General features: G+C 43.3%; 1 protein-coding gene across 1 annotated transcript in view; it reads left to right on the top strand.

Annotated features, from left to right (window-relative positions):
• Nucleotides 1–6,947: 6,947 nt before the first annotated feature.
• The window catches only part of Cyb5r4 (cytochrome b5 reductase 4), a 35,713-nt gene continuing 15,355 nt past the window's right edge, over nucleotides 6,948–27,305 (top strand). Inside the window, exons 1-7 of the mRNA XM_090338499.1 lie at nucleotides 6,948–7,145; nucleotides 9,089–9,242; nucleotides 13,311–13,411; nucleotides 17,626–17,707; nucleotides 21,105–21,134; nucleotides 24,103–24,163; nucleotides 26,148–26,205. Of these exons, the coding sequence (XP_090194625.1) occupies nucleotides 7,071–7,145; nucleotides 9,089–9,242; nucleotides 13,311–13,411; nucleotides 17,626–17,707; nucleotides 21,105–21,134; nucleotides 24,103–24,163; nucleotides 26,148–26,205 (561 nt within the window). The 5' untranslated portion in view covers nucleotides 6,948–7,070. The remainder of the gene's footprint in view (nucleotides 7,146–9,088; nucleotides 9,243–13,310; nucleotides 13,412–17,625; nucleotides 17,708–21,104; nucleotides 21,135–24,102; nucleotides 24,164–26,147; nucleotides 26,206–27,305) is intronic.

The following is a 27,305-nucleotide window of genomic DNA, read 5'->3' as shown; positions in this document are numbered from 1 at the left end:
TGTGTCTTCTATGTATATGTTTATAGAATATACACAGAATATATATGTACATCGAATCTATATACACTGAAAAGATACACACATTAAAAATACATACTAAAAAGATATATAAGTGTGCATATTAACTATACATACCCATACATACCCATAAAGTATACACATGAGCACATATACAAATGAATATATATATGCACACATACAATGTGTCATATATATTAAAGTATATATACACACATACCTATATAGATGAATATATATATGTACACACAATGTGTATATATATGTATATATATATAATATGCATGTGTATATAGTTTCAGAGGGAGGAACTCAGTTGTTCTTTGCAGAAGGCAGGGCTCAGGGCCTGGCATCTGCCAAGGCCCAAACCCCATGGGGACAGGAACGGGCAGTTTGGCAATGCCTGGGAGCCCCTGCTCTCCCTGTCTTCCTGGGAAATGGCTGGCCAGGCCTCTGTTGTTTCTCTTTGCTCCTGTATGGGGGTCAGCACCTCCCACAAAGCCTGGCGGGCCATTTGGGGTTGCACACGTTCCAGTGGGGTTCGCAAGCAGCCTTTTTGTTTACATGGACGGGGAGGCGGGGAGAGGTCGAAGGGAGAGGTGACAGGAGGGGGGGGGGTCGTGTGAGGGAGAGACGAGGAGGGGAGGGGTCTTGTGGGGAAGAGACGGGGAGGGGTCGCGGGGGGCCTCAGGCCGGGATCCGGGGAGGGGTCGCGGGTCCCGGCGGGTATAAAGTGGGGTCTCGGCGAGGCCGGGCCTGCAGAGCCTGGCCATGTCCGCCGCCGCGGGGCGCGCGGGGCACCAGACGCGGGGCCCCGACGCGGACTCGGAGTGCGGCTTGGGCGCCGCTGTCCCCCTCTCGTGTGCCGGCGCCGCCGCTCGGGGTCCACGGGCGCCCGTGGGGCTCACGTCTCCACTCGAGGCCGGGCCCGCGTCCCGCACACCAGCCGTTTTCTGGAGGCCATGGGTCGGAGCCGCAGAGGAGGACCGGGTGCCGCGGCTGCCGGGGTCGGAGGTGAGAGGCTCGGTACGCGCCGGGCAGCGCGCGGGTGGAGTGGCACGCGCGCGTGTGCGTGTGCAGGCGTGTGCGTGTGCGGGGCGCCCCGGGGCCTCCGGGAGCCCGGGAGGAGGTGGGTGACCGGAACTCGTCTCCTTGTTCCAGGTGCCCGGCGGTCGCGGCGGGACCCAGGCATCAGGCAAGCGCTCCCGGTACCAACACCCGGTCAGGTGAGTGTGCAGGGCCACTGGCTCCGCCTGGCTTTCAGGTGTCGGGGGAAGGATGAGTCGTCAGTCTCTCCCCGTGGGCCGGGGAGGGGAGGCAGGACAGGAGCGGAAAAACGCTTTGTGTGGCCCTTCAAACCCATTTCGTTTTATTTTTAATTCTAATGGGTCTGGAGAAAATTCATTCTCTAGCAGCTCAGCGCTTTACAGCAAATCCAGCCTGGCACCCAAGTGGAAAGGGGAAGGTGAAGGACTGGTTTCTGAGGGTAAGGCTAGCTCAGCCGGGGCTCTCCTGGAGGTTCCCGGTGGGGACAGCGGGGTCGCTGAGCTCCAGGACGCCACCGCGACTGCCAAGCGTCCTGCTGGACCTGCTCTGTCGGGGAAGAGGGTTATTTCAGGGAATTGTGTGTCTTAGCTGGCGGCTAAGTCTCCAAGAGACGTTCCCTGGGCAGAGGAGAGGTAGGGCACAGGCTTAACCAAGGAAACCAAGGAAATGGAACACCAGGGGCCTCCTGGGAACTCCAGGACCTGGGAAGTTAGGGGCGCCTAGCCATAACTGGGACATGTCGGTAAAGTCTGCTTAGAACCCCTACAAGCTTCTACTCTGTGGCCATATTAAGGGTTACTCACGGGACTTAAGCCAGAACAGTAGTGTGATCAGGTTCGTTTCCCTCACAAAAGCCCTGAAGGAATGATACAGGCATTTAGAACACCAAATGTGAAATGTGAAGCTACTACAGATGCTAGGGTAAGCGTTGATGAAGTCTTTGAAGACTCTGGACAAGGTGACCAAGTGAGGCTGTAGAATGAATGCTTCGGATATGGTAGGCGAACAAGAGGCAAAAAGCCAGAAAGCCTTTGGCATCCTTGGCTGCTGGCCCACTGAGTGCAGAACTGGAAATCAGGGCCTGGGGAGCAAGATAATGAGTGAGGCTGTGCAAGGGTTGTTTAATAGGCCTCGGGACATGCAAGTGGAGATACCAGGTGTATATCCACCGGGAGCCCTGAGTTAAACATCTGATTTGTAAGGGCCAGCTCCGGAGTCTGTGGTAAATGAAGGGCTGGGGAGCCAGGAAAGGCAGGGGCCTGAAGGGCAGGAGTCCTGGGGAAAGGTGATCCAACTCAGTGCAACTTTGAGGGAAAGGCCAGGATCTAACCAGTACTCATGGAGGGAGAGCCACCAGCAACACAGAAGAATCCCAACAGGAAGAACTGAGGACAAATGTGGAGTCTCTAGAAGAAGTGTCACAGATAATAAAAATCAGACAGCATTTTGCAGGGATGGCAATTCCAGTTTTGTAATAGAAAATAAACAATTCCTTTAGTTTCTGAATTGCTATTACAATTTTCTCTCAAGACAGGCCCTTGTTCATTGTGCAGCCTGGACTATCCTCAAGCTTGCCATCAGCCTTCTGAGCCCTAGGAGTACAGGCATGTGGCTCCACAACCGGCTACAGTGCTATTATAGTTAATGGCACTTTTCTTATTTTATTTTGATTAATTTCTATCTTGACCACTATTGTGGTTCTTATTTTTACTCAGTTACCATCCTCGTAGAGGATAGGGTTGTGATTTTTATCATTAAATATTAAAGAGATTTTTTTACCAAAACGCTTAGAAACCTCATTTTCCTAGGGTTGTATCTCTTAAATTTGAGCATACCAAATATAATGTAATCTTGTCCTAGTTAGAAGACCCTGATTATGTGGCAGTCTAGTGCTGTTCAGAGGTGAAAGATGCATCATTCACGTGGAGCAGCTTGGGCTGGGCAGCTCAACCTCGCAGCAAATCTGCTTCCGGAGCAGGGGCTAGGCACTTCTGTGCACACACAGGCTGCACAGACCTGACTGCCCTGTCCCTGGAGACATTGCAGCTTCTGTCCTCACTCTCCTGTGCTTTCTTTAGGCAAAACCCAAATAGGCCAGATGGTACATCTAATATTTTTTAGGTTTTGTATGAGATAATCACAGTGACATGTATATTATTTGTATAAATCTGGTGTTTTCAAATGTAGAGGTAGAAGTCATCCCTCCAAAGGAATTTGGAAATTGAAAATCAAACTTTCTGTATAAGATATGTATATATAAAAATACATATGCATATATACACCTATATACTTATATACACACATACATGTGTGTACCTATCTTTAGAAGGCAAATATTGATCTTATGCTTATGCAGAGCATAATATGGATTTATTTGATCTAACTTATAGCTTTGATAAAGATATAAAATGATGAGGCATTTATTGATACATTGGTGCATAATCACCATGAACACTGTGATAAGGTTATTTTTAAATTATTTCAAGAGTTGATCTGCATGTCCAAACCAACTCTTGTATCTGTGGTGCCCTTGAAATTTGACCATTTCACGAATGGGAAAAAGATAAAACACATGAATATTCTGCTTCTTTCAGATTATTTTGGCCCAAATCAAAGTGTTATGATTACTTATATCAAGAAGCAGAAGTTCTTCTGAAAAATTTTCCAGTTCAAGCTACTATTTCATTTTATGAAGATTCTGATAGTGAAGATGACACTGCCGAGATGACCTGAAAATTAATCTAGTTACTCTGGATAATATGCAAAACAGAAGGATTTAAATTGCATGTACAAATGTATCATAATGTTTTGAAACTAATTTATTTGTATATACATTATTAATAAAATGAATTATTTTGTAATTACAATGATAATTTGACCTGTAAGAACTGGATGTTGGAATTTAAAATTGGTACAATTTACAAATGTATTTTCTGTATTATAAACCCTGGTGGCCTACAAAGGATAATTTTGGCCAGGTATCTGTAATCCTAGCTACTCAGGAGGCTGAGATCTAAGGGCCATGGTTCGAAGCCAATCCTGAGCAGGAAAGTCTGTCCAGTTCAACAGCAAAAAGCTGAAAGTGGAAGTTTGGTTCAAACGGTAGCACATAAGCCTATCATACCTGGGGCAGCACCCAGGCTTTGAGTTCAAATCTCACTCTGACACACACACATATGCACACAAACACACACACACACACACACACACACAGATGCACACACACACAGGATAGTTTTGGTTTTTTCATTAAATTGCAGATTTATCTTTACTTATATTTTTCAAACTGGCAGCACTTACTTTTTCAAGGCAGGATCTTGTAGCATGCCTCACAAGAAGAGAAAGAACATTGTTTTATGCTATCAACCACACACCATGGTTGTGAAGATAGTGAAAAATCCTTAAGCCCATTTTCTAAAATTGAGAAAGAAAACTAATCTTAGGGCTCTTAGGGATTAGGGCTCTGGGCATGGTTCAAATGGTAGCTTACCAAGATGAGGCCCTGGGTTCAGTACCCAGTACTGCCAAACACACACCACAGAAAGTGTCTTTAAATCTTGTAGTAAAAGAGAACATGTGTTCAATACTTACTATACTTCACTTGTACTTGCTTGTACTGTGATTTGAAGAATGGTGGTTCAAAGTCAGCCTGGAAGCTGGGCACTAGTGGCTCGTGGCTGAGTTACTCAGAAGGCTGAGATCTGAGGATCACAGTTCAAAGCCAGCCTGGGCAGGAAAGTCCCCATGAGACTCCAATTAAACACCACACAACTGGGAGTGGAGCTGTGACTCCAAGTGTCAGTGTGCTAACCTTGAATAAAAGAGTGCAGTGACAGTGCCTTCACTCTGAGTTCAGGTCCCATGACCTACAAAAACAAAAATAACCCCCTCCAAAAAAAAAAGAAGAAAAACCAAACAAAAGCCAGATTGGGCAGAAATGTTACCCAATATTTGCAAGGCAGAAAAATATAATTAATTATGTTCATGAATTTCTTTTAGTTCATAAAAATAGTTCAAGTACAAGTAGAACATTTGCTTGTAATATAAACCACTTGTGGGGCTAAAGTGGGAATATTGCAAGTTCAAGACTTGCTTGGGACCCTTAACAGCATGCTATCTCAAAAATGTGTCTATAACCAGCAGATAATGGGTTGTGGCAAGGATCTGAGGTAGTTAGCTAAGAAATCCCCTTTGCTTAAATGAATTTATGTATCTCTACAAACATATATGCACATGTCCATGTATGTATATATGGGCAAATACACAGTTTTCCTTCTAGTATAAATGCTATTATAGATATAACTTTGTTTCAGGCACTTTTAGAACTAGATAATTGAAATAGAGGAGCTTTAAACCATGCTAATATGTTTCGCACTGGGGAAAATCAGTAATGGAAGAAAGATTAGTAGGGCTAATCTTTCAGAACTGTGGGCAAGTTTTTTCTTTCCCTCCAATGGTGCTCTCCAGACATCTGTATTTCCTTAGGAACCACAATGTAGAGCAGAGCAGCCACCTATGTGTGGGAACAGTAAAAAGAGCCATTATCATGAATCGAGTGCCTATTAGGACTGTCAATGCACGGTGTTTAATAGGATGCTTTGGCAGTGGAGGGGTTTGAAATTGGGGCCGCTAGGCTGGTACTTCATGTTGAGCCACAAAAGGAAGAGAAAGGAATGTACATAAGACATCTCCATGATTAAGTGCGGGGATGGTCCCCCAAACCAAATGCATGTATTTGCGTGCGCGCGTGCGCGCGTGTGTGTGTGTGTGTATGTTGGTTCCGAAATTTGAATTCAGGGTCTGGGAGCTTCAGTCAAGGCTGGCATCCTACCGCTACAGATACAGCTGCACTTCTGGCTTTGCGTTGGTAAGCTGGAGATAAGCATCTCATGGACTTTTCTACCCAAGCTGACTTCTAATCAGGGTCTCAGCCTCTGAGTAGCTGGGATGATAGGTGTGAATCCCCACTTTGCCCTCTCCTTCCTCCTTCTTCTCCCCCCCCATCCTCTGCGCCCCTCCCCCGTGCCCTCAGCATCCATTTGATCTGCGAAATTTCAGCTACTGGGCACCCTGATGGATCAGGACTGAGCCTCCTGGTCAGAGGGGAAGTGACAGGGCTTTTAGTGGGAGAGCGCAGCTTCACAGGCCAGGAGCCCTTGCAGTCCAGCAAGCCTGCAAGGCCCTACAGTCCCTGCAGCCCCACAGGTCCCGTAGGCCCCCCGCAGCCCCTAGTAGGCTCCCCACAGACCCCGCATACCCCCCCAGCAGACCCTACAGCCCCGCCCCCACAGGTTCTGCAGGTCCCCGCAGCCCCCTGGAGGCCCACCACAGTCCCCTGCATACCCTGCAGGCTCCCGCATCTCTCACAGGCCCTGCAGCCCCCCCAAAACCGCCCCCCTAAGACCCGGTAGCTCCTCACAGCCTCCCGCAGACCCCCACAGCTCCCTCCACCCCACGAGGCCCCATAGCTCTGCAGCCCCGCAAGGGTCGGCATCTGGGGCCCCCAGGCGATGCCCCGCCTTGTGGCGACCCAGGTGCACACTCGGCGCAGCGAGGTCCTTGGACAGCTGCAGATCTGGGAGCGGTCAAAGCCCTCCGCTTGTTCCGCCCTTGGGTGGCACGGCGGTGCTGCTCACCAGCGCCTGGTTTGGAGCTCTGGGGAAAGGCCTCCAGGAGGCCTCATTCCCAGCTCGATCAGCACTGGGGCACAGGACAGCGGCGCACTGCTCCAGCGCCCCTACAGGCTTCGCCGCGGGGCGGTGCTGAAATCCGGCGGGGAAAACTGAGCGTGCGTACTCGCCCAGTTCGCTGCTGAGCATGCGCACTTACCCCCTGATCCCGCCTCCGACGTGCTGCGTGTTGACGTTCGGTGACCCCGGAAATCGGCCCCGGGCTTGGCCTCTGCCCGGCGGCGGAGCCTGGGCGGCGGTCGCTGAGCGGTGCGGTGAGGACCCCAAGCAGTGCCGGGCCGGGCCGCGCCAGGCAGGGCCGGGCCGGGGTCCAGGATGCTCAACGTCCCGTCTCAATCCTTCCCAGGTCCCGGATCCCAGCAGCGCGCCTCCTCCGGGGGCCGCAGCAAGGTAAGCGGGTGACCTGGGCACCTCCGCTAGCGTCTCAGCCCCGCTGGGCCCGGCCTGGTAGCAGCTCTTGGCCCCGGCCCCGGCCCTGGCCCGGATCTGGATCTCCTACCCCCGCCCTTCATCCTGTCTGGATCTCCCCGGCCCTCTCCTGTTACTCTGGATCTCCCTGACCCCTCCTGTCAACCCTGTTAAATCTTCTCACTCCTGCTCTCTGATCTCCTCTAACCTCTAGACTTCAAACTTTTCTCCTTCCCCATCTTTCCTGGCTTTTCATCGCTCCGTCAGTTCCCTTACTCCAAGTCCTTTCCTGAAGGAAGGTCCTCAGACTTTTAAGTTCCTGCTCTTCCTGATCCTCCTTTCCCTCACCTTTCCAGCACCCTCTCCCTTCCAGCACGATGGTCCTCCCTTTCCTTTCCCAATCCTCCCTTCCAGCCGTCAGTCTTTTCAGGGCAGGAACTTATGGGGCCAGTTGGGAGAACAGAGATCCGAGAATAAGTGACCACAACCTCATGTCAGGTTTAACGACACCTCTCCAAGCCATACTGTTTTTACTGCCTTTCTCTAGAACCCGACCGCTTCTATCTGTTACTTGCCATCGTTGGAGCTGATAGCTGGGGTATTTGTTGGGCATAGTGACAGCTAGCCACAGGTGACATATAGAACTACTTTACATTTGCAGACTTCTTGAACGTACATCCTGCCCTGTGCTCCCTGCAGCTTGTGTGCCTCTTCTTCGCATTGTGGGTAGCCACATCTTCATGCTTGGGATCTGAGATTCTCGCCTGCTCATTTTCATTTCCAGATTCTTTGAGTCTTAATATCACTTTGGGAACATTCACTGACTTCATTATTTCCCTACACGTGGACCAGAGTTCTGATCTTAGATCAGAATGTGGCTTTAAAGAGCTGTAGGTTTTTTTTTTGTTTTTTGTTTTTGGCCAGTCCTGGGGCTTGAACTCAGGGCCTGGGCACTGTCCTTGGGCTAGTGGTTTCAAGGCTAGCAGTCTACCACTTGAGCCACAGTCCTACTTCCAGCTTTTTCTCTGTGTGTGTGTGTGTGTGTGTGTGTGTGTGTGTGTGTGTTACCACAGAATTGAGCCCAGGGCTTCGTGCATGCTAGGCAAGCACTTTTTCCACTAGGCCACACTCCCATCCCCGACTAATGTCGTTTTCATTTGCTTTTACCACAGGGGTCTGTGACATGATTGATAGTGACTGTGTGAATTAGTGACTGGATGTGTTTTCTGTGTTAATTCATTTAATTTTCACAGTGATCCTGCAATGGCAGCTCTTATTGTTCTGTTTCACAAAAAGGAAACTAAGAAATGTTTCAGATCTGGAAGGCTTGTGATATAATCATGTTTGTGACATTTTATTTATGGTGTATATTTCTATATCTAACATTCAAATCCTGTGTTCCTTCTTTCCTGATGTTTGATGTTTTTCTCCTTCGTCTAACTTTTCTAGAATTAGAATATAAGTTGCTGCCTTTCTCCACTGAAATTGCCAACTGTATTTTGTTGTTGTTGTTGGGCAGTTTCTATCTCAAATGGCAATCCAAGCCAGTCATCCTGCTGTTTCCCCTCCTTATCTAGGATCAGTTGTGTACTCATAATCCTAGAAGCCATGGGTATAGCTTGGAGATAGATCTTACTATTTACCCCACATGGTCTCAAACAGGGCTCCGTCTCCCAAGTCACAATCACTGTTCTGAGCCATGACATCTAGCTCTCTTTATGCTTTTGAGACCTGGTCACATTATCTACCTCAAGCAGGACTGAGACTTTCAATTCTCCTGACTCAGCCTTTTGAGAAGTTTTTTTTCTTTTTTAATGGGAATAAACGTAATGAAATGGCCTGAAGACAAGTAGTATGGAGGAGAAAGGAAGGAAAGAAAAACAACTCCAAGAAGCCTAATTTGTTTTTCTTTTTCCTGTTTTTAGGTCCCTTTAAAACAAGGCAGAAGTCTTATGGATTGGATTCGACTGACCAAAAGTGGAAAAGACCTAACAGGCTTGAAAGGCAGACTGGTTGAAGTCACTGAAGAAGAGCTTAAAAAACACAACAAAAAAGATGATTGTTGGATATGCATAAGAGGTAGGTTTATTAAGTACGTCAAAAGATGTTGTCTGGGTTTCCTATTTGTATTGCTATGTAATGATTCCATGATCATGCTGCTTCATGAGAATTTGCTGACAATGTGCTAGTGCAAGACCTAATCCTCTGGCTGGGAGTTTGGCCTAGTGGTAAAGTGCTTGCTTAGCATGCATGAAGACCCGGGTTCGATTCCTCGGTACCACATACGTAGCAAAAAAAAGCCAGAAGTGGTGCTGTGGCTCAAGTGGTAGAGCCCTAGCCTTGAGAAAATCCAGGGACAGTGCTCAGGCCCTGAGCCCAAGCCCAGGACTGGCAAAAAAACCCAAAAAACAAACGAAAAAAAAACCCTAATCTTCTGTGTCCTGTCTTGGGACAGTATTCTTATATAATCATGTGCGTTTTGATGCAGAAAACTTCTGACTTCAGTACAGTATTCTCTTTGAAAAGAAACAAGTGTTTCCCAGACAATTTAATGCCAAAACTTAATAGCAGAATTATCCAGAAACACACAGTATGTGTCCAATAATTTTCCATCTCAGAGCCACGTAATTGAGTTCTTTTGGAAAACAATGTCTCTGAGAACCCAGAGGGAACCAGAAGGACTGCATTAAAGCCCTACCTCCAGTTCTCATTTCAGTAGATTGCTGTTTCTTAGCCAGGCCAGTTGCATGAGTTTTCTAGCTCCTACTACATTGTAAGTCTCACATTAGAAATGAGAGCATCAGAAGAGGATAGAATGTGGCTTTTATGACAGATGTAAAGTCAGCTGGAATCATCCTAAGGTAAGAGAGGCCCCTAATCCAGAGTAATGAGTGTCTGTATAAGATAGGAAATTTGTCTTGGGAATGCACAGGGACACAGCCATGTGGTAATGAAGGCAGAGGGATTGGAGAATATGATGGATATGGATATGTATATAATGGATGTGTGTGGCAGGGGCAGTTGTGTGGTTTTACTTCAAGGCTTTCGAGTCCTGTGTGTGCTAGGCTCTGTGCTTACTAGATTTGGACAAATATCTTAGAAAACACAATTCAAGCTATAAAAGACAGTTTACCTGGACATATTGGTTCAAGCCCAGAATCCTTGCTACTTGAGGGCCAGAGATTGGGGATCACTCTTTGAGGCTTCCAGGATATGAACGTTCTCAGGAGTCATCTTAGTGGATGACTGGGCTCCGTGGCACATGCCTGTTATATCAAGCTTCAGAGTAAGTACAGTAGTCCCCCCTGGGTAATGCCAGTGGTAAAGCAGCGCACATAGACGTATTGCAGTCCAGGACAGCCCAGACGTGCAGTGAGACCCTGAATAACAGTGCTGTGGGGGAGTGGTAGAGTGGATCCAGTGATGGAGTATCTACCTAGCAACTATGAGAATCTCAGTTCAAATCTTAGCATCGCCTGAAAATAACCAGGACACAGTTACAGCTTCTCTTCTCATGTTTTCTCTTCTTTTTTCTTTTTCTTCTGATGGTACTAGGATTTGAATTCAGAGCTTTGTGCTTGTGAGGCAGGTACTCTGCCACTTGGGTCACTCCCTAACACTTTTTATTGTAGGTTATTGTTCTGGTTGGGTCTCATAGATTTTTTTTTTTTGTCTTGATGTTCATTCTTAGACTAACTATAATCTTCTACTCCTGTCTCCCCCATAGCTGGGATAACAGGTTCTGGCCTCCACACCAGCTTATTGGTGGAGATAGGGTCTAAATTGACTTATTGCTTGGGTTGCCATCAAATTGTGATTACAGATATGAGCCACTGTTTCCAGCTTAGAGTATGACGTTGTCAGTGGCCATGATATGGAAACTTCTAGTAGGTGATGACATAGCTTGTCCCAAGCTAGAACTGCTTAGCTCTCCAGGGTCATCCAGATGTGGTTACTACCAGGAAGCTAGATCTAAGATTCTGCTAGATGTGAAAGATCCCTTTGTTTCTTAGAGGATTCTAGTATTCCACCCCCTCCTTTCATGCTGCTTACCTGTTCACTGTCTGCAGGCACCAGTACCAAGTGGCTTCTCCCCTGTGCTTGAGTACTTTGTCGGGGTCTGGTAGGAGTCCATTTCCCAGGGGCTCTCCTCAGCTGGCCTGGGGTGCAGGCAGGCGTCAGCTCTGCTCTGAGACCAGACTCACATTCCACAGTCAGTGAGAGCTTATGAGAACACATACCCCTTCTATTCCTCCTGTGATGTATTGACAGGGATAAAGGACTACACTCCTGCATTTGCTTCTACTCTCGCCTTTAATGACTTTAATATATGACAACTCTTCCAGTAAGGTTGCTGATTTGAATTTCTTTAAAATTTCTATTAGAGAAATGTGTTCTGATCTGACAAGAAATATTCCTTTTCTTTGCAAAAGTTAAGTATTGTTGTTTTTTTCCTTTCCCTTTCTTTTCTTGGTGTTGAGGCTTGAACTAAGGGCCTGCATGCTGTTACTTTTATTTTCTTCCTTAAAGCTGATGCTTTACTACTTTAGTCACAGATCCACTTCTGACTTCTTGCTGGTTTATGAAAGATAGAGGCTCATAAGCTTTTCAGTCCTGGCTGATTAGCCTGGCGCTGTCCCTGAGTTCTTCAGCTCAAGGCTACCACCCTACCCCTGGGCCTGGGCATTGTTCTGAGCTCTTCAGCTCAGGGCTACTGCCCTACCTGGAGCCCAGCCCCACTTCCTGTTTTCTAGAGGTTAATTGAGGATAAGAGTGTCAGGTTCTTTTGTGCCCGGGCTAGCCTTGAGCAAAAAAGCTCAAGGACAGGGCCCAGCCTTTGAGTTCTGGCACAAAAAACAAACAAACACAAAACAAATTTATAAGAGCTTCTGCCTGGTATTGTGCCTGTGATTCCAGCTCTTGGGAGGCAAAGAGAGGAAGATCATGAATTTGATGCCAGCTTTGGTGTCGGTGTGCCATCATGGTAACAGTTCATGCAGTGACTTCATGTCAGTGGGCTGTACCCGGTTCTCAGTGCTGGTACCTGAACATATGCCCAGTGGTAAACACCAGGCTGGGTACATGAGGGGTGATAGCGCCCAGGGGCCCCACACTCAGACCTCAGACCTCTAGGAGACAGTTCTGTACTTCTGAGATCAGGGCCAGACTTGTCTACTGTTTAGTTTTCTGGTAAAGCAGCTCAGTTTGCTATGGCCTTTATGAAGGTCTTTTTTATTTTGTGTTTGTTGTTCTTCCTTCTTAAATGAAAAGTTAGTTGAATACATGAATTGGTTAAATAAATACAGGGAGAATCTGTGGGTAATAGTTTCTGGGCAGCTGCAGAGAGCAGCAGGAGAGAGCTCATCACAGTATAGCAATGCCTGAAGGTTAGGTGTGAGAGGGAGCGCCACGACACATTCCTACCATTGCAGGAAGGAAGGTGGAGAGGAAAGATAATTTCTGCCAAACCTGTCACCCCCGCTGTGTGTGTGTGTGTGTGTGTGTGTGTGTGTACACGTGCACGTGCATATGTACTTTCAAAAATTATAGAGTGTTTCATCATTCCTTTGTGTTGGGAATCAATTTTATATGGGTCTTTCGCATCTCTGCATCTTGTAAACAGAAACGCTGGCTTTGTTCTGGGTTTTCTTCCCAAGGATGCTTTTGTGTGAACAGCCTTGGCTTACAGTGCCTCCTTGAGAGCAAAGGGCAGATTCAGTATAATAAAGATGTCTCTCTGAAGAGCAAGGGGCAGATGTACTTCCTGAAAGATCCTTTATGATAGAGCCATGCTTGCTGAGGACACTGCCTCTCATGGAGGAAGCAGAGCCTCTCCAGTCCTGCTGGCCACTGCTTGAAGCCTGGCTGTGGATATTTCACTTTCTCGCTGCACTTCCGGAAGTGAAGGCTACCCTGTTATCTCCCTCTGACCTTGGAGTCTCAGCTTACCTGCCAGGCCCCAGTAATGGGCAGGTTCACTTGTGAATTTAGAACCACAGTGTCATTTCAGTCCCTTTATAGCCCCTGATACTTTGAAATAATAATGTTTGATAAAATCGACGGGGAATAGTCTGTTAGTGCTTGCAGTTACAGTTTGTGCACTTTTTAAGAGGTTCATTGGAGTGTGGTTTCCCTTGCTTTGAACAGGTTATGTTTACAATGTCAGCCCGTACATGGAGTATCACCCTGGTGGAGAAGAGGAGCTCATGAGGGCCGCAGGAGCAGATGGCACTGAGCTTTTCCATCAGGTGAGACACTGAAAGTAACCTAGGGAGTGAGTTTACTGCAGTGGGAGAGGGTGAAGTAGTTGAGCCATGTGACACTTACAGAAAGAAAGCAAATAGTTACATAATTTCAGATGTATGGTTTATATTGTGAAATGTAGGCAGATGTTCACAAGTAACTTTTGAATCGTTCAAAACCAGAAATGGTTTCATATTGTTGGCATGTTCTGTGTCTTTTCCTGCTGTCAAGTACTTAGTAAGACATGATTAATTTTAATAATGATGATTATTGACTTCCAGAAAACTTACTTTTATTATTTATTTATTTAACTTTTATTATTTATTTATTTATTTATGTTTTTGCTAGTCATGGGGCTTGAACTCAGGGCCTGAGCACTGTCCTTGGGCTTTTCTCAAGGCTAGCACTCTGCCACTTGAGCCACAGAACTACTTCCAGCTTTTTCTATGTATGTGGTACCGAGGAATTGAATCTGGGTCTTCATGCATGCTAGGCAAGCACTATTACCACTAGGTCAAACTCCCGGACCAGAAAGCTTACCTTTATCAGAGTAGAAATAAAGATTCTTTGTGGCTATCTCAAACATATTGAATTAGTAACTTTACACTATTTGCCTCAATATTAGCTTTTACTTTGCTTAAAAGCTATATACAGAATATATAACCTTAATTACTATATTTACTGAGTTGTTATAATGTGATCCTTCAGAATGTTTAGAAGGAATGTCTAGCATAACTTGTTTTGTGTTTTAGTAATAATTAATTAGGTGATAGTACTGGGTTCAGTACGAGATACCTAAATCAAATTGAGTTGTTATATTGGTTTACATTGTTTTTGATTAGCTATGTCTTGGTTATTTGTATTCTGTTCTCTTATTTATGTTAGCAGGGTTTTATTAAACCAGGTTATCAGAAATTTAATTCATTTTATACTTAAAAGTACTTAGATGTATCTAAGTACAGAACTTTATTTGCTATTGGTATTCTTTGTGGATTGGAGAAAAATCATGCTTATACATTGTCATAATAGCATTCTCCTGGCAAGGCCCTTTTGGTTTTTGTTGTTGGTCACAGGGCTTGAACTCAGGGCATAGGTACTGTCCCTAAGCTGCTTTTGCTCAGTACTAGCACTCTACCACCGAAAGCCACAGCTCCACTTTCAGTTTTTAGGTGGTTAATTGGAGAGTCTCACAGCCTTTCTTGCCTGGGCTGGCTTTGAACTGGGGCCCTCAGATCTCAGCCTCTGAGTAGCTAAGATATAGTGTGAGCCACCAATACCCAGCTTCCTTTCTGCTTTCTTTTTTAAGGTAGCTTCCCATTGTCATTTGTGATTTGTCACTATCTAGCAATCTAAGCCTGCTATAAAAGTTCAGGATCCTTTGGCTGAAAGCTCCCCTAGATATCTTTCCTTCTTATATGGGCTCTGTAATCTTTGATGTTGAATTTGTTCTTCTATAAGAAGAATCTTCCGTAAAATGTAATCTTATTGGTATTCTTCAGCATTGTGAGTAAACAACTTTGTATTCTGGAGATTGTGGTAAAGCCTCTTAAGTCTTTCATTGTAAAATGTTTTCTTTTTTTATGTGCAGTTCTGCAGTTTGAACTCGGACTTGGCACTGTCTCTGAGCTTTTATGCTCAAGATTAGTGCCCTACATTTTTTAGTCACAGCTCCACATCTGGTTGGTTTTGGTGGTTAATTGATGGTAGGATTCTCATGTACTTTCCTGCACAAGCTGACTTTGAACTGTGATCTTCAGATCTCAGCCTCTTGAGTAGTTAGCACTAAAGGAATGAGCTACTGGTAACTGTCTTGTAAAATCCCAATATTTGGGGTCTACAAAGCATACCCAATTTTATAATTTGATATTCTTTTTATTGTCATACTACATCTCAGAAGGTCTCTCACCTCTTATGTTTCCAAATGCCTCATGGGAAATCTACTTATCTATTGGCATTTCACTCTTCTGTGTCTTCAGTACCAATTTCTTTTCACCCTTTTCCTGTTTGCCTCTATTGGTAGGACTTGAGCAATTTTTGTTTCCCATACTACTTTGGCATCAGTCTCTGCAGAATCCAGTGTAGTGTCTCACACATGACACCTTTTCTTCCTTTTTGTTGCCTAATTCAGATCACTGTTGCGTTCTCTAACTGCTATTTCTTCTCTTTTTTTGCCAGCCATGGGGCTTGAATTCTCAGAGCCTGGGTACTGTCCCTGAGCTGTTGCTCTCAAGGATAGTGCTCTACCATTTGGATCCACAGCACCACATCAAGTTTTCTGGTGGTTATTTGGGGATAAGAGTGTCATGGAATTTCCTGCCTGGACTGGCTTCTAACTGTGATCCTCAGATCTCAGATCTCAATACTGTCCAGATGTTTTCATCTTGAGTACTGATTTAGGAAATGAGTGAGCTAGGTTAGTTTTCTTGAAGATAACATCATATATATATATATACATATATATTGCTATTTTACAGTACTCAGTGGCTCACTACTGACAGTGGCATATCATTTGCCTGGTATTTGAGGCCCTAAAAAGAGCATGTCAGGGCAGCTATTCTGCTTTGGGAAAATGGAAGTACCTGCTGTTTTGGGCATCTCATGAGTTTCAGCCCCTGTTCTTGGCCTTCTTAAATACCTTCCTCCTTTGCCTTCCCACCTCTCTCCCATCCCTCTGCCTCCAGAGGCGCTGATTCACATTTTGGTGATTTTCTGTAGTTATCTGGCAAGTGAAATGTCAGTTTATCCTAGGAAATGTGCCTGTTTTTGTTACTTATTTACTATCATACCAAATATTTTATGTCAATATCATTTGACCTGATTGTTTAGTGTTTGTTTATATAGTATTTGACTAAATAGAATACTAAGGTTTTCCTTTATTGACATTTTAATATTTAGATTTTTTTCTAGTATTTTGTTAAACAGTGCTATGATATGAATAGCCTGGTAAGTCACCTCTTTGTGTGTATGCAAATATCTTCTAAGACAAGTTTCCAAATGTGAGTAAAGTAGCTATATATTTTAAGACTTGTCATGTTTATTGAGGTGATGTCCCTAAATGTTTAAATTTAATTCCCCAGCAATTCTACCATTTGTTACCATTGAATGAATAATCTTAATTCGTTCATTTTTAAGATAATGTTGTTTAAGTGCCTAAGTTTGAATAACTGGCTTAATTTACCAGTTTTTCTCTCATGTATAATAAACAGCACCTGGGGAGAAAAACCCGATTTGTTTACAAATCAAAAGATTATTTGTGGCAGGTGCAGTGGCTCAGACCTGTGATCCTTGCTACTCTGGAGGCTGAGATCAGAGGATCTCGGTTCAAAGCTAGCCCTCTCACTAAAGTCGATGAGACTCTTATCTCCAGTTAACCATCAGAAAACTGGAAGTGGCACTGTGGCTCAAAGGGTAGGTGGTAGTCTTGAGCTGAAGAGCTCAGGGACAGCACCCAGGTCTAGAGTTCAAACCCCATGACCAACAAAAAAAAAAAGAGAGATTATTTATCAGATAATGTATCTTTTCTCAGGATAGCCATCATGCTATAAGAGGTTTTCTGGTTTATCACAGAGATTATTGAAAATAGAAAATTTAAAGGATCACATTTTTTTTTTTTTTTTTTTTTTGCCAGTCCCAGGGCATGAACTCAGGGCCTGAGCACTGTCCTTGGGCTTTCTTAAGGTTAGTGCTCTACCTCTTGAGCCACAGACTTACTTGCGGCTTTTTCTATGTATGTGGTACCAAGGAATTGAACCCAGGTCTTTGTGCATGCTAGGCAAGCATTCTGCCACTGGGCCACACTCCTGGCCAGCACATTACTTTTTTCCCCCCCAACTTTGTGAAGAGTATTTTAAAATTCCTTCCATAAATTTATGATGGTCAGAAACATAGTAATTGCTAGTATAGCTTTGAGCTCCTGCTTTGGTTAATGCTAAGATTTTAGCCAGTAGCTTTACTCATTGCCCAACACAGCATCACTGCATTCAGAAATAATATCTTAGTATTCTAGTGGAGCTAAATGGACACATGACCAAGGGCTCCAACTCTCAGAGTGTGCTGCCCTGTACAGTGTCTGTGCTTGCCACTTTCTCTCTCACTTTTCTGGTAGTTAATTGAGTTAACTTCAGAATAGTTTAAGGTTTAATGTAGTTTTGCTCACAGGTCAGTAGGAGGCCCGTGTAGTGAGAGTCATGTTGCTTTCTGCCATTTATCTCCATCCCAGGTTCACCGTTGGGTTAATTATGAATCCATGCTGAAGGAATGCCTGGTTGGCAGGATGGCAGTGAAGCCCACTGCTCTGAAAGGTAAGTAAGTGCTGATACTACTGATGTGTCAGGTTTAAGCACTGTGTGTATGTGTGTGTATGCATGCATATGTGTACATATGTGTGTATGACTGGGGCTTGAACCTAGAGTTGAGCCTTTTCCCCATAGCCTGGTAGTCCTGTGATCTTCAGGCCAGTTTTCCCCTCTGAGTCTGGCTTTCCCACCCTGTGCAGTGATTTATGGGCCAGGGTGCAGGGGAGGACGAGGGATGAGGAGGAAGACTCCTTTTTCTTACTGCAAACAGATAAGCAGTGTTGGATAAGCCAGAAGTTAACACATTTGAACTTTGGTGTTTGGAAATTCTTCTAAACTAACACGTTTTTGAACCAATCCCATTCACGTTTTCACTGGCTTCCTTTCACTGATCCAGTGCCAGCAGGGGATAGGATCCTAAGTAACATTTTAGAATGACTAACTTTCCTTGATTTCCATGTCTGTGTGGCCCAGCAGTAAAGACCATGTGTTCTTCTTTGGTCAGGAAATATGCTAGCACCAGTGTGCCTCACAGGAGAGATGTCATTAGTAAGAGTCCTTTTTGCTTTCCTCCTTTCTCTCTACAAATAAAAGAGAAGTAATCCTCAGAAAGCTTCATCTCATACAACACACCATTTCAAAACTGAGCAGATTATTTCACAAAGATATCCCAAGATTTTAATAAAAGTTCAAGTGAAAACAAATCAAGAATGATAAGCTAGCTTTGACCCCTATATCCCTTAACCTTTTATAGATACTAGGATTTAGAGCCATTCAGATATTTTCATGTTCACACTGGCATGAAAAACAGGTTGTTGGGTCCATAAAAGGCATGAAGTTGGAACAAAGACCTCTGTATATTGCCTGGACTCTGCTGATTATTTCATCAGTGAAATGAGAAGGCTTAAAAAAAAATCTGTCATATCAAAGAGAGATGCTGGAATATAGTGTCTTGTCTGTTTTGACCTAGTTTACAAGGGGATGGGGAGAGAAAAGAGAAGTCCCCTCGGCGGAGGGCTTGCTATCTGATGTGCATGTCAGCCAAATGATAGCACTGGGTTTCTACAAAATGCTAGAGTGAGGAAACACTATCAAGCTAGCAGAGTGGCCAGGAGCTGTTGAGATTTGTCTCCATTAGTTGATAACAAGAGAGTTACAGGAGAGGTAGGGGAAGTAGCTTGCTGATTGGGTGGGGAAGAGGGTCATTTACAGACAGGCCATCCCTCCTCACAGGCTGCCTTCTTTTTTTTTTTTTTTTTGTCAGTCCTGGGCTTGAGCTCAGGGCCTGAGCACTGTCCTTGGACTTTCTCAAGGCTAGAGCTCTACCACTTGAGCCTCAGCACCACTTCCGGCTTTTTTCTATGTATGTGGTACCAAGGAATCGAACCCGGGTCTTCATGCATGCTAGGCAAGCTCTTTAACCCCTAGGCCAAATTCCCGGCCCCCAGGCTGCCTTCTTAAGTCAGCGTCAGCCCATCCTCATAGGATTCTGGAACCTTGCCTGAATATATATATATATATATATATGTACATACACACACACACACACACACACACACACACACACACACATATTTTTTTTTTTTTGCCAGTCCTGGGGCTTGAACTCAGGGCCTGAGCACTGTCCTTGGGCTTTCTTCAAAGCTAGCACTCTACCACTTGAGCCCCAGCAAAAAAGTTAACACTTCAGGCTTTTTCTATGTATGTAGTACTGAGGAATCAAACCCCAGTCTTTGTGCATGCTGGGGCAAGTATGCTAGCACTAGGCCAAACTCCCAGCCCTGCATATTTTTAAATGGAAGAATATGCTTTCAACCTGAAACCTTCAATATTCTCATAGGAGCAGATCAGTTATTAGTGTTCAACAAAGAACTTGAGATAGTATGAGGAAACAAACAACAGAGCCTTCCTTGCACTAGTGGCTAGAGGCCAGGGTATGCTCAGTACTTTTCCTTCATAGGTGAGACTACCCGCAAAGAACTCTCCAGTGTAGAATGTCCTGCTGACAGGAGAGACCTTCCTGTATGCTGTAGTGTCTATTCTTGGAAAGGACACTGGAGCTTGTGTGTGGTGAGCTGGCATACAAATATGGAAGGAGGAGGGCAGGTCCCTACCCACTGCTGTCTTCATTAGCTGTAGGATTGGGACCCTTTTAGGGGTGGAGGCATGGCTCAGTGGTCAAGTACCTGACTTTAAGCTCCAGTCCTCAAGTTCAACCCTTCCAACTACCAGAAATTTTTTTAAAAAGAACCCTTTCAGTGATAAAATTAAGATAGGAAACCGGGCAAGAGAAAAGATGGTCATGTGGTCTTAGTCATGTTATTCTGTGTCAGGTGAGTGAAGTGGACATATTTATGTAAATTATGGTGACTAGAAGACAAAAACTTGAACGCCCCTAGGCATGAAGGCATATGCATATTGTTCCAGCATTGAGGTCCAGAGGCAGAACTAGCTTAGGCTATGCAGCAAGACCTGACACCCTTACATAAATAAATAAATATTCTGTTTTAAAAATGAGAGAGAAAAAAACTTGGATTTAAACTACTTTTTGTAGTTCCAAAATGTCAAAAATTATATATTTGAATTGATCACTTAGATATGTTGATTTAGTTTATTATCCTGTTAGAAAACTTTTTTAAACCGAAAAGTTTCTTTGCTTAATTTGGTCATAATGGTCATGTTTATAAAGATATCTTACAACATTATGAGTTGTTGCTATCCTGAAAGAGAGTATCCGTGAAATTTTGCCTGGGTTGTAACACTACAAATTACCTTGTAAATTTGTGTGAATGTCTTAATATACTTGATGGTTTCAGCCACTTTAAATTTGTATTTGTATAATTTTCGAGTGCTAATATCTTTCTTAGCAATTTTTTTAACAAAGAATGGAAATGAAGTATCATTTTATTATTAGTGAGTATTTTATAGAATAAAATCTAATGATGTTTACTACTTTAGCCTAATTTATATTATATTCTGGATAAAACTTGGGGTTTATATGTCCACCAAAGACATTAAATGTGGATACATGGCTCAGAAGTAGAGCTTTTGTCTGGATTCCCTCTTGTCTTGATTCCTGAAGCTCCGTGTTTCATCTCTAGTTGTTCAGCAGGGTGGGGGGAGTGGAAAATTACCCAGTGTATCAGGGGAAAAAAAACCACCCAAGAAAGGAGGAATGTTCAGTGCAAAGTTACAGCCATAGAAAAGTGGCCTGGTAATCTTCAGAAATAAAGCTGACTTATCTAACTTTAATAAAAAGCCTCATCTCCTCTCAAGACAGGGGGTGGGAGGGAACCTGGATTGAAGGGCTGGTTCAGTTAAATCAATAAAATATCCCACTATTTTCTCAATCTGTTCTTTTCTGACTTCTCCCTCCTGCTCTTCCTGCCAAATCATCGCTCAGACTATCGTGAGGAAAGGAGAGTCTTAAATGGTAAGTGATGTAAATGTGTCACAAGCACTGGACCATACTCCTGCTTACAATGCACTATTGTGTCACATCAATGTCTGTGAGGAGTGAGTGGAGGCTTTTTCAGTGGAGAAGTCATCTTACTTGCCACACTTAGGAGGATTCAATAGGACTTCACAGGCCCCTTGCTCTAGCTCTGGTGACACGTTCATAGACACTGTTCCTCTGCCTGAAGTTTGAGTCATGGTAGTAAGTAAACCATGGCCAAAACCCCCCTGGGTTTATGTGTGAGTGTGAGCGGTCCATGAGTGCAGCCCTTCCTGAGCAGCCTTGAGGTCCCCACCTCTCAGGACAGTCTCCTTCAGAACGTGTGTGGTGACTCCTGCAGCACTGAGTCTCCATGGAATGAACTAGTGCTCGTGTACGTTTGGAAATAGGTTTCTCCCTCCTGTTTGCAAAGAACATTGCAAAAATACACAGCTAACAAGCTGAGTTGCTTGTTGCTTGGAGAGCAGAATCCGTACTGTGGATAAGTGTATGCAGTTTGTGATATATGCATGAAATGCAGGGCTGATGGTGTTTCAACTGGTTATTGGCCATTCTCTGATATCACTGAAGCAACCATTTTTTGCAGGCAGATTACTGCGGGACTGGGCATTTCCCTTCCACCAGGTGTGACTTCCAGAACCTTTATCCCCCCTTCCCCTTCCTGCAGCGTGACACAGAGCTTGCCACAGCAAGCTCTCTAGTGCCCCTGTGGCTTGGATCCTGTAGAATTGGAAAAAATGTTGGGTTTTACTGGCTGCCTCTAAGATTTGGCTCCTGGAGGTCTTTGGTTGCAGAGTCTGTATATTTTGAGTGTGGCCTGCCTGCCTTTTGTCATTCCAGTGGCCACCTAGAACACATGGGGACAGACTCTTTTTGTGTTCCAGTCTTCAAATGGACACACATCATTCAGTTGGACTACGTGTTTGGATGCCAGAATATTTTCTCAGCTCATTGTGCTTACTCAATTTTTTTACTTCAACTTTCATTTACCCTGTGCTTTTCCATGGTACCCAGAAGGATGTTACATGAGCTTGTTTTGCAAATGTTGAAAATCAAGATACATTCCATGAGCAATGACATTATTTTGTTCTAATAAGTGATGTTTTTAATCATAACACTCCTTAGTTTTCTAAAAAACTTCTGGAACTTCTTTTGTGTTCTCATGGTGTTTGAGAAAGGAAACAGTGTGGGATAACAGTTCTGACACTCTGCTTTTGTTTTGATAATGGAGTCAAAGTTTATTCATTTATTCTGAAGTATATGTGGAGAAGTGGTGCTATTTCTGGCACGAGTAATGCTTGGACTAGCTGAGGAACTAGACAACATACATAGATAAGTCATGGTAAATGATGTTGCTACTGATAAGAACAAATGTTTTTGTTGTTGTTGTTGGTCATGGAGCTTGAACTCAGGATCTGGCATCACTCTGAGCTATTTTGCTCAAGGTTAGTACTCTACCATTTTCTGCCTTTGTGCCTCTTCTGCTTTTCTTGTAATTAAAGATAAGCACTGACACTGAGCTTAAATCCAGATTTTCTGGTCATAATCAACCAGACAATTATAGGCCAAACTAAATTCACAGAAAATTTTAGATTGTCATGTACACGTTTTATTTACATACTTGAGACTTCTAAAAGAGAAACGACAAGATCTTAATGAAATATCTTTCAGCCATTCTCTAATAATGAGACTTCCTTTTTTTGCTTTTGTCATAAATTAAGTTCTTCTGATGCTTTGTTTTGTTACCTATGGTTTTATAGTAAGCATTCTCTTGTGTCTACTGCTGCTTAGTCACAGTTTATTCATAATTCAAACGGTTATTGTATCTTGAGGCTTCCGTTGTTTATCTGCTCTGCAGAGTTGCATGAGAAGAGAGGAAGTCGAAGGTGTGAGGCACAAGCTCAGGTCTCACTGTTAGCCACATTCTCAACATTGCTTGTTTTATGTCTGTGATTGCCCCTAAGCATGCTGAAGGCTGCTGTTAGAAGGTTTTGTGGCTGAAAAAAATCTTGGAAACTTCTACCTTGTCTCTCAGGGGGCAGTCAACTTCAGCTTTTAATTGGTGACTTCTTATTGAATAAATTGCCAGAAACTTACCATTATTTTTTTTCTGCCTAGTTTGAGAACTAGCAATATAACTGATACATTTCATTCTGGTCACATAGCAGCAACACTGGGGGAAAACACTGACTCTTAATAGGTATGAAGAATGAATGAAACATTAAATACTTAATGCTTGCAGGGAGGGTTCCTTCCTATCTCAGAATGTCAGTGGAGGGCTGTGTTGCTGTAGACCTACAGCATGAGTAAAGTGGAAAGAGAATACCACCTTGCTGAGTTAGTGAACTCCTGGAACTCTGGAACACTGTGGTAATAACCATGTAAACCAGTAAACCAACACACTGAGAAGACTGAGTGTAATGGACTTGGCTGGAAATAGCCCCAAGGTCTTATCAACAGGATACAGCATAAACTGTGGTGTATTAATGCAGTATGATCGAATTTGGTAATAAGAGGGACAAATTACTGACACAATAGGTGTGTTTAAACAACTCTTGTAGCTGTGTGTTTTAACACCTGTTGTGTTGAAACCATGTTGCTTTAACAGCATGATTAAGGAACTCTGGATCTGATTTATTGTTATCAGTCATAAAAGAACTATAGTCTATAACATCAAGCCAAAAGTCTAGACCAAAAGAATGTATTTTATAATTCCTTTGTATTATTGCAAGAAGTAATGATGGTGTACAGTTAATATGCACTAATTCAAAAGTACTAGTCATAGTGTTAAATAAAAGCTACAATGAAGGTTCATTTTGGAAGATTGGTAGTGTTTGTCACTTGTGTCCTTTTGTGTAGGAACACAGTGAGTAGTTAACTGAAGAGACAAGCTCTAAAGTGTTGTGTAAGTAAGTTATTGCTGTCGTTTGTGTTTCCTCTGAAGGTATGCTTCCAGAGAGGCAAGTGACAGGTCCGCCTGCCGTGGGAAGTCCTGCCTCTCCAAGGTAGATACCTTTCTTGCTTTACATTTTTTTTTAAGTTTATCAGTTTTACACAAAATGCAAACATTTAGGAAGAGAAAACTCCTGATTTTTGACCCATTCAGCTGTTGCTGGAATGTGAACTCTTCCATAAATGTCCATTTTAAGCCAGGCCCTGGTGTCTCACACCTGTAATCCAGCCACTCAGGAAAATGGTATCTGAGGATTGCATTTGAAGCCAGACTGTGCAGAAAAGTCCATTCAACTCTTCTCTCCATTTAATCCCCAAAAGCCAGAAGTAGAGCTGTAGCTCAGCTGGTAGAGCACTAACTTTAACAAAAACAAGCTCAGTGACAGTGCCCTGGTCCTGAGTCCAAGTTCAAAAACTGGGGCAAAAAAGTCAATTTTCAGTAACCACAGAAGTTTGATCCATTTTAAACATGAAACCTCTGTAAGTGATTTATTAAAAATGTATCTTCACTGGGCACCTGTAATCCTAGCTACTCAGGAGGCTGACATCTGAGGATCGCAGTTCAATGCCAGCTTGGACACTAAAGTCCTTAAGAGTTAATTGCCAGAAACAAGAAGCGGTGCCATTGCTCAAGTGGTAGAGCACTGTCCTTTAAAAGCTCAGGGACAGTGCCCAGGCTGAGTTCAAGCCCCACAAGTGACCCCCCCAAAAAAAACCCCAAAAGAATATTCATGGTAGAAAACACAAACTACTATAAAATCAAATAGCAAAAACATTTATAGCCCTACTACTCTTAGATGTATATTCCTGACATTTTGATTTATTCCTTCTAGCTTGATTTATATAATACTTATTTCCATACTATTCTACTTTTATAATACTGACATTATAACATATTGTATGAGTTCTTAGTGGTGTGGTTTAAATACTCTGTAAAACACATACCATGTGTCATAACTGAATAGTTTTAGCTATTCAATTATTTAATGGAATTATCACTTTTTAGTGGAACTATTTTAAGATGGATTGGACAGTTATCTTAAACTGTTAACACCATGTGAAGCCGAACAGATGTGCATTCCATTTGTTCTTTGTCATCATTTCTCTTACTGCTTTAGCTCACTGCCAATATCATTCTAGGAGAGCATCTTGCTGTATATGTCAGAATTTTTTTCTTTTTTTTATTGTAATTAATAGAGGGGTTACATTATATTCTCCAGATAGAAGGTGCACTACTTCACAAACATTGCTACCCTTTCTCATGTTTTGGTCCCTACCCCCGCCCCTCATCTTGTTTACCCCTTCCCTATCCAATTTCAAATAAACATATATACAAAATATCACATAACAAGGTAAGATACTGTAACAATATGAGAATAACCAAGGGACAACAAAAGAGATGAGAAATAACATAGTACATTAAGAACAACAGTCACACCTTATATGGCTTTTGTTTCTATATCCTGGAGGTTCTTTCATTTAGTGTCATTCTATATACATGGTCAGAATTTTTTGTGGACAATTTTAGTAAGTCAGGGGGCTTAGAATGCCTCTTCCAGTTTTATATATGATTGTCTATGTGCTGGTAAAAAGTGCAAAAACATTAGTGATTTGATCAGTAGTTACAGTAAACAAAGGCCTTAGTTTTACCTTAAATTTTATTGTTGACCCATTGAACAACCTTGATGGGTTTATTTCTTTAGAATAAGGTATGGAGTTTATAAGCGCACAGATTTCCTCAATAAGTATGGTATATTCTACTGTAATCAGAATAAAGAAGGTTTTAATAGGAAGAAAAACAACTTTTATGAAAAGCATCTTGTCTGGGATATTTGTTTTTATTCAAATACATGGAAGTGTGTTTTAATTTAAAACTAATATTCAGCTGTTAATGTAGATTGGAACATGCTAAAACCACTGTTACACAGAAAAGTTTAATCCAGCAAATACATTTATTTATTCTCCTTGTAAATTTTAAACACTTGGTCACTTGATTTAATATATGTCAGTCACATTGTCATCTGTGCATCTTTACAGCTATGACTGGTTCCAAACAGACTCTTTAGTTACCATCGTCATATACACGAAACAGAGGGTAAGTATTTCTTTTGGTTTTGTCAGTCATAGGCTTGAACTCTGGGCCTGGGTGCTGTTCCTGAGCTTTTCAGCTCAAGGCTACCACCCTACCCCTTGAACCACAGTGCCACTTCCCATTTTCTAGTGATTAATTGGAGCTAAGAGTCTCAAGGACTTCAATGCCTGGGCTGGCTTTGAACTGTGATCCTCAGATCTCAGCCTCCTGAGTAGCTAGGGTTACAGGTATGAGCCACTGCGCCCTGCAGAAGATAAGTATTTCCTTAAAATTGAGGAGGGAAAAAAAGGTAACAAATGCTAGCCATGTGCCAGTTCTGTATGCCATTTCTTACATTCACTCATTTCCTCCTCACCATGCCTCTTTCAGGCTATTCCTGCTTCATAAAGCAGGAAGTGTCAGGAGCAATATGGCTCCTGCCTAGAAAGAATGTTCTTGCCTCACCAACCATGCATGGCCTCTTTAAAAACTACATATACTCAAAGGTTTTTATGTGCTTGTCCATGATTTTTTTTTTAATGTATGAATGAATGGAAGAAATGAACCACAATAACTTCACCATAAGAATACATTTCCAGAGCATAGGTTTGGATTAGAGACACTATACTGCTGTGCCTTAGCTTGTTTAAATCAGAGATGGTGGTCAGATGCCAGTGAGGGAGATGCCCTTGTGCTTGTGTAAATAACTCCTTTTATCCAACACTGTCTTAGGTGTCAGAGTTCTAGTAATGGCGCAGATCCAGAGACCTGGCCTTTACCAGCTCATAGTCCCGCTGGAGAACGGAACAAATAAGTGCCCAGCTCACATCTCCAAGCACATCTCCAACAACTATTGTAGTTCGATAATTATGAGCCACGTAGTGTTTAAAGACACATTTTGGCAGCTGGGAATCTTGGCGCATCTCTGCTTCTGTGGGAGCAGAGCCCCCTCGAAGCCCACCATAAGATGAGTGGGACATAGATAAGATGGCTGGCTAAGGGACAGTTTTTATGTAGAAAGGTGTATTTCATTGCATGGTACACAAAATGAAAATAAGTCTATACAAGTCTCTTGATTCTGCCCTGATTCTAGTTTTTTGACACCTTGCTGATTTAGCAGGTGC

This window comes from Megascapheus bottae, chromosome 8, assembly GCF_031878675.1.
Source record: "Megascapheus bottae isolate mThoBot1 chromosome 8, mThoBot2.hap1, whole genome shotgun sequence".
In the NCBI taxonomy this organism is placed as follows: Eukaryota; Metazoa; Chordata; class Mammalia; order Rodentia; family Geomyidae; genus Megascapheus; species Megascapheus bottae.
Note: the sequence above shows the minus strand (reverse complement) of the source record. Positions and strands in the feature narration are given on the sequence as shown.